Raw genomic sequence first — 7,064 nt, 5'->3', positions numbered from 1 at the left:
AAATGTAAGTGCAGCCAGCGGCGGGGTATGCGGGGTGCTGGCTGCTCGCTCCCGGGGCGAGGGGCTGGGGACTGACGTGCAGGGAGGGGGCAGAGCGGTGGGCAAAGCTGTCGGTAACTCACCATGTTCATCCAGCTGTGACGCGGTCTTCTGCCTGCAGAAACCCGGCAAATATCCTCCAGTCCAGGACACGGGGAGGCTGTGCGTGCCCTGATGCCCAGGGAGCCCGGGCCGGCGATGCTCCCGCCTGCCCCTGTGCCTGTGCTGCTCTGCCCGCGCTGTACTAACACTGGGGCAGGACCGCCCAAGCACACCTTAAAACCCACAACAGGAGTTGTGAAACAGGAATTATGATTTGTATTGTAATATAACACCAGTCTATCAGCAGCACCGTCACCTGCAATGATCTCCCGAGCATCTGCCACTGGAGGGTGACTCACCTGCAGGGCTGCTTGTCACAAAATAGCTTATCAGGAATGAACTGACTGACAGAGCAGGATTTTTCCTGCTCCTCTCCTGACGATAAGAGGAACCACAGCCATCCCGCTCTTTGTATGTCTCTTCCGCGTTGCACCGGGTTGTTTTCTAAACAGAGGCTTTCGAAGGTGGAGGAGGAAAGGCAAAGAGTTTACGCATGAGGTTACCAGGCCATTATATGCTCCTGTGTCTCAGGGCACTCTGCGTGTCCCTGCGTGCCTGCCAGGTGTCCCTGGGAGCCCCGGAGTGAAGGGAAGCGAGCGGGTGCCCGTGGCAGGTTGCCATGCAGGCCGGGGGTGCAGGCAGGAGTCCGGCTGTGCGGGAGTAGCCGGTATCCTGGGCAGGTTGTATGAAGTCGTTGCTCCCTGGTGGGAGCGGAGCGCCCAGTCGCTGCCCAGCAATTGTAACAGCGGGCGCCCTGGCAAGCTGGGCAGCGCAGAGGTTTGAGCGTGGCCCCTCCAGACTCCCTTACCTGCCCTCTGGGACAAACCTCCCTCTTCCTCCTCGGCTTTTGTTCCTGCTGTGGTACAGCAGCGCTGTGGGCATGCTGACTGCCGGTTTCTACACCACTAGGATGTTCCTGGGCTGTTTATAGGGATTCACAGAGGCCTGCTATCCATGCGGATGCGCTGGGCTCGGTGCTGAGGCTGGGTCTGCAAGTGGGGCACCAGAGTGCGAGCTCAGGGATGGCCATGCCCTTTTCCCGCAACCCCCTGTCCCTTTGCAGAGCAGCTGCCCTGTGTTGGTTGAGCTCGTTCACGTTGCACCAGATGGGGCTGGCAGGGGTGGGTGGGGAGAGGGGCTCTTACAGCCCCTGAGCCCTGTTTTGGGAAAGTGCTGTGCCTGTAGGCAGGTGCTGAGGCTGCTCGTGGAGCTGTGCACGTCTCTGATGCAAAGCTGGGCTACGCGTCCAGGAATAATCACTCTCGCACGGAAAGCGGCTTGCTTTAGCCCGCTGCTGGCAGCACTGCCGGGCAGGGGGGGCATTTAGGTTTAGGCGTGCAGGGGCCGCTTACCCCGGCGGGGCGAAGGCCGGTGCAGGGAGCGGGCTGGGGTCAGGGAGTCTGCGGGCTGCAGTCGGCCCCGCTGGCAGCTGGCTGGAAAGCCTGGCCTTGTGCAGACTCATGCTGGAAGTGGTGGGTGTGCAGTATTTGCCGAGCAGCTAATTACCCTCTCCTCCTTTTGCAACCAAGCTTTCCCAACGGTCGGGGAGAGCTGCTTGTGGCCAGGTGTGTGCACTGTGCCAGCAGGGAGACTGCGGAGCATCCCGGACCTGCAGCTCCTCGGCCGGGAAGCCCTGCCATCACTGTGCCTGCTGCAGCAGGGACTCTGCCCGCTCTGGGGAGAGCGGGCAGCATAACCCGGTAGTCTGACCAGGATCCTGGCATCTGCATGTGGCTCTACAGGTAAGGGACACCCTCCCCACACTCACTGGTGAGGATCCAGCCCCCTCGGGAGGTGTGGGGACCTTGGCAGGCTGGAGTCTCAGCTCCTGTGATCCGTGTGCTGGCCTGAGACCATGGGATGGAGGGTGGGCAGGGGCAGCCGGCAGGTCCAGCCACGTGCTTTGGGCAGGAGGGTGCCCAGCGCTACTGTGGGAGCTTTCAGCTTGCAGACTGGTTTAAGGGGCTGCACACAGCAGCAGGGATCTGGGCAGAGAGCTTGCGTCCCTGGTATGCCACGGTAGGTCCTGGCTGGGTCAGCACAGGCAAATGGCTGTGTGGGCACCTGATGCAGCATGAGATGCAGCATGGTGGAGTGAGCTCTCCTATCCAGTCTGGACATGCCTGTCCCTTGTCAGGGAACAAACTGTGGCTTAAAAGCAAAAGCAGCTGAAGAGATGGGTGCTGCTGGGCCAGCAGGGATCGGGCAGAGGCTCTGGAGTGAGCTCAGTCCCATGCATCCAGCACCACCTGCACAGCTGCAGCCCTGTGCCATGCCACAGAGACCCCCTCGAGGCGTGGGCTGCCTTCCCAGAGCATCCCAGAGCCAGCCCCACACACCCCATGGCCAGGCCTGGCCCCGCTGCCATGGAAGGGAGAGCAGCCCAGGAGCATCCGCGGGGCGGGAGGCGGCAGGGCGGGGAGCGGCTCTTCCTCCTTTGAGGTTAAGTGAAGGCTTTGAGGAAGCAGCTGAGGTTTGCAGATGTTATGTCACGGCTCCACGTGCCTTCGGGGCTTTGCTTCCTGGAGTGCGGCTGTGTTTCCAGCCCGTCACCCTTTCCTGGCCTCTTGCACGCAGAGCTCTGGCATGACGCAGGCTTCCGGGCACCCCGGCTCCGTCTAGGGTCAGGCAGGGGCCAGGCAGGGCTGGCCCAGGGCTCTGCGCAGCTGCCAGCCTCCCTGAGCCACAGGGACATGCACCCTGTCCCTTTCCTCTCCGCTGCCCGGTGAGGAGCAGTCTCGGTCTCCCTGTGCAAGCTGGGCGCTGCCAGGGCCTCGGGGTCTGCAGTGTGCATCATCCCCTTTGTATCCCGCCAGCTCTGCATCCCGCCCTTCCCCAGCCAGCGTCCCCGCGTGTCCCAGGCATCGCCCCTGGGTCTTGGTGCCGAGATGCTTGCTCCTGGGGAGGGCTGCTCGGGGGCTTGGCTCCTGCCCTGGCCACTTGTGTTGGGGCATGGCACAGTCAGAGGCTGTGCCTGGCAAAGTGAGCACAAAGAGGAGGTTTCCAAGGGGAGAGGGATTTTGCCCCTGGCTGCCCGGTTTCCAAGCTGTTCATGGTTATCCCTGTTTGCTGCCTTCTACCTGCAGCCACGGGAGATGGTTTCCCCCTCTTTCTGCAAGCAGGCGGTGATTGCCACCTAGCCCTGTGGCTCGGGGCTTTGAGAAGACGATCGAATACAGCCGTAAGTGCCATCGCGCCGGGAGATGTCTGTGGCTGGGAGCAGCGGGTGGGGGACGCCCTGTCACCCTGGGGTCCTGCCCTCCCCGTGGGTGCCCTTGCCCTGCGCAGGGCCATAACCTTTGTGGGCATCCCCAAACGCCCAAGCCCGGGCTCATTGTGGGACCCTGCCCCCCTCCCGGCTGCTGCTCTTTGCCAGGAGGTGGCAGTCGGAGGACACGGCCACTCGGGCACCTTGCCAGGGCTGGACACCCCTGTGTCCAGCACATCCCTGCCCCTTGGGCTCCCAGCACTACCAGTTCAGCCTCTGCCAGGGTGCCTGTCCCTACCAGCAGCAGGAGGGCAGAGCTGCCCGCATGGACAAGCATCGTGCCTATCCTGTGCGGGTGGGGAGGCTGGGCTGGGCTAGGAGCAGCCATCCTGGGCCGGGGCACAGGCGATGTACCGTCCATCGCATGAGCGGGCGGCGAAGCGGCTGTGTCACCGAGAGAGGAGGGGACGGGCAGGACGTGCCAGGCTCCAGCGCATACTGGGTTCTGCTGCAGCAGCTCCAGCCTGGGCTAGCCGTGAGCAGCTCCTGCGGCACGGTGCTGGGCGCCAGGAGATGGACCCCCAGGCAGGTTAGTAGGTGGCATTTTTCTCTCCTTATGGAGCAGAGATGAGGATGTTTTATGGCACACCTGGTGGCTTGGTAACCTTCCCCTCCCCTCTGCTGTCTGTGGATCTGGGGCTTGGCTGCTGCTGTGGCTCTGCCTCGAGCCGTGCTGCTTGGCGACGTCTCGCTGGGACACAAGGACGTCTGCTCCCGAGAGTGTTGGAGCAGGGGGTGCCTCCCATGCATGACATGGGGCCGGGGCTGGGCATGAAGACGTCATCCTCCCACCGGTGGTAGGCGTGGAGAGAGGGCAGTTTCGGCAGCCGGCTGATTCAGGGAGGCTATTGCACCATGCTCCTCCTGTCCCACAGCTCCTGCTGCATGAGTCACTCCTGCAGCAGACTCCCTGACCTCAACCACGCTGGCCCGTGCTGGGGCCTGGGATCCTGGGGCTCCCAGCTCACCCCTGGCCCAGTAGAAGCAGGGTGCGTTGTCTGCCCACGTATCCTGGCGTCCTGAGCCCTGCCGTGAGGGCCCAGCAGAAGGGAAGGGCAGGCTGGTCCTGCTCGTCTGCCGCGCAGCTTGGGAGCTGGCAGCGCGATGCTCTGCAGCTCCACGGGTATTTGCCGGATCCCGTCAGGTAGAGCAAGTGCTGCGGGTTGCTGGATGACCTGGGACCTTGCTCACTATGTAAACACTGTGACCACAGGGGAAATGTTCTCACTCTACCGGCATCTGTCTAAATTTAGCTGCTGTTAGGTCATCCTTTTCCGCTGCCTCCTCATTCTTGGTGCTGCAAGGCACAGCACCCTGTCTCTGTGCCAGGCGCTTGCCCCGAGCCCTCCATACAGGCAGGGGAGCGCTGCGGGGCTGACCATGCGCCGGGGCAGTGGGCAAACCCTGCTGTCCCCTCCCGGGCACAGCAGCCACAGCTGTGCCCACCACCACCCCACCTGCGCTTTGCTAATGGGCCACGCTGGGACCGACTGGGCAGCTTACCGGTCAGGGAGGCCCTGGGGGGTTGTGGGGGTGCTGGGTGCGGGCGGGCATGCAAGAGGCTGTGCTGCCTATGACATGGGCTCACGCTGGAGCCTGCTGTGACAGCGGAGAAGGGTCCGGATGGCGTTTGCGCGGGGGTTTGGGAGAGCAGGAGCTGGTAGCAGCTGGAGAGGTGTGATTCGGAGCGCTGTGCTGTACATTGTGTGAGATTTGCTCTGTGCAGCATGCGACCTCTCGTCAGCAAAGAAAGGGCTGCTCGTTGGCTGTGCTGTGCCTGGGCACCTTGGTGTCTCCTTGACAGTGCTGAGAGCATTGGCTGGCGCTGGGCTTCGCCAGACCCTGCGGTGTGGATGGGAGGGACGGAGGGGGTGCAGAGCTCCCCCAGAGGTCCTGCATGGCTCCATCATCGTCCCGTCCCAGCCCAGTGCTGGCAGCAGGAGGCTGCTCTCCCTGACAAATGCATCCTCTAGAGGGAACTGCCTGTCCAGAAATGGGTCTGCGCGGCTGCGCAGGGACGGGTATGGCACTGCTCGGCTGCAGGAGCACTGGAACTGCCAGCCCCAGTGCCACAGCTGTGGTACCTTGCCGCTCTTCTGGCTCTTCTCCGTTCAGCTGGGTGCTGCCGGGGCATGGCTGGCAAGATGCACCAGAGCTGCAGGACACCCCGGCTGTGGGAGGTGACAGCCAGCGAGCGTCTCCTCAGCCCCAGCCTGCTCTGCTACCTCCCTGCTCTGCCTGCACTCTTGCTGCCAAAATTACAGCTAAATTGCATGGCTAAACCCTGCTGATCACCAGCTCCCTGTGCAGCTGAGAAAGGTGCTTCACCCCAGAAGAGCATGCATGGGACCAGGAGTGGGGATACAGGCATCGTCAGGGTGGCCAGCTCCCCGCCCCAGCACAATGTGACGGGCCCCAGGCACAGCCAAAAGCTGTCTGGGATCTGGGTGAGCTCCTGGGGGTGCCAGGAGCGGGAATAGCAGGGGATCCTGCTGACGGGGAGTGTGGCCTCGTGTTTACAGCCGTTCCCTTCCTGTTTAGGCTGAGGCAGAGGGTCGTCCACGGTCCCCTCTGGGCTCCCTTCCCAGGTCACCATCCTGCCCACCAGCTCACCTGGGAGCAGCAGAGGCAGTGGCTGTGCGACCAAGATCACAAGTCTCCAGCTTTGGGGCTTTGGGGGTAGCAAAAATCTCTGTGCCACAATATTCACCAGCCTCGCGGAGCGCAGTCCCTCCACGCCATAGGGACAGCACAGGGTGGAGGGACGTATCCCAGCCCCACAGCTGTCCTGTCCTCCCCAGGGGACGATCGGAACCCCCAGCCTCCTGGAGGCGTTTGTCTGCAGAGCCCCTTCTCCCTCTGCTTTACAGGGCAAGAGCCCATCAACATGCTCGGGATTGTCTTGGGTGTCGGGCTGGCCTTGCTGATCCTGGTGCTTTTTGGCTACACCTTCGTCCGGTGGTACCAGAAGGGCCGGTGCTGGCGCCGTGAGTACGGGCAGAGCAGGGGGACGGGCAACAGCAAGGCAGGGAGGTCTCAAAAGAAAAGGGCTGCAGGGCCCAGGACGTGGTGAGCACACCTGATGTTTGCTGGTCCCCGGGGGCTGGGGAAACCCGTGTGCAGGGTGGCTCCGGGGCAAGCTGGGGGCATGCAGAGGCTGAGGAGGGGGTTGCACAGTGATGTCCTGGTGCAGCTAGCTGTCCCGCTGGCTGTCCTGCCCATCGCCACGCCGCTGCACAGGCTCACGGCAAAGCGAAGGTGAGTTCACGGCACCACATGGCTCTGACACCTCTCCTTCCCGCCTCCCCAGGGCCTGACTTTGTCTTCAACCTCTACCACACCTGGTGAGTGAGGAGGTCGTGCGGGGACCTGGGGCGGGCTGGGTGCTCCCTTCGCATGGTGCCAAAGCGTCACAAACCCTTGCCAGTCCCAAACCCACCGAGCTCTGCTGTTCGCAGGCGCTGCCTCCCCAGGACAGATGCCCTGGGGAGTCCCGGCTGTCTGGGGACAGCCCTCACCCCGCGGGCTGGCAGGGGCTGGAGGCAGGCAGGCAGCTCGCTGACTTCTCTGCCTTCCCTGCAGTGGGCTGGAGTCGGTGGCAGTGGAGCTGGTGCCGCCGTTCAGCATCAGCGGCTCGCTCCGGCGGGGGGGGGGG

At 63.3% G+C, this 7,064-nt stretch overlaps 1 protein-coding gene across 1 annotated transcript in view; it reads right to left on the bottom strand.

Moving 5' to 3' along the window:
* LOC103921562 (transmembrane protease serine 4-like) overlaps positions 1 to 418 on the bottom strand; it is a 12,944-nt gene extending 12,526 nt beyond the window's left edge. Inside the window, 2 exon segments of the mRNA XM_009329553.1 lie at positions 123 to 148; positions 151 to 418. Coding sequence (XP_009327828.1) covers positions 123 to 148; positions 151 to 418 — 294 coding nt within the window.
* Positions 419 to 7,064: the final 6,646 nt, after the last annotated feature.

The sequence above is a fragment of the Pygoscelis adeliae genome, unplaced genomic scaffold, assembly GCF_000699105.1.
Source record: "Pygoscelis adeliae isolate BGI_AS28 unplaced genomic scaffold, ASM69910v1 Scaffold268, whole genome shotgun sequence".
Lineage (NCBI taxonomy): Eukaryota > Metazoa > Chordata > Aves > Sphenisciformes > Spheniscidae > Pygoscelis > Pygoscelis adeliae.
This window is presented reverse-complemented; position numbering and strand designations above follow the sequence as displayed.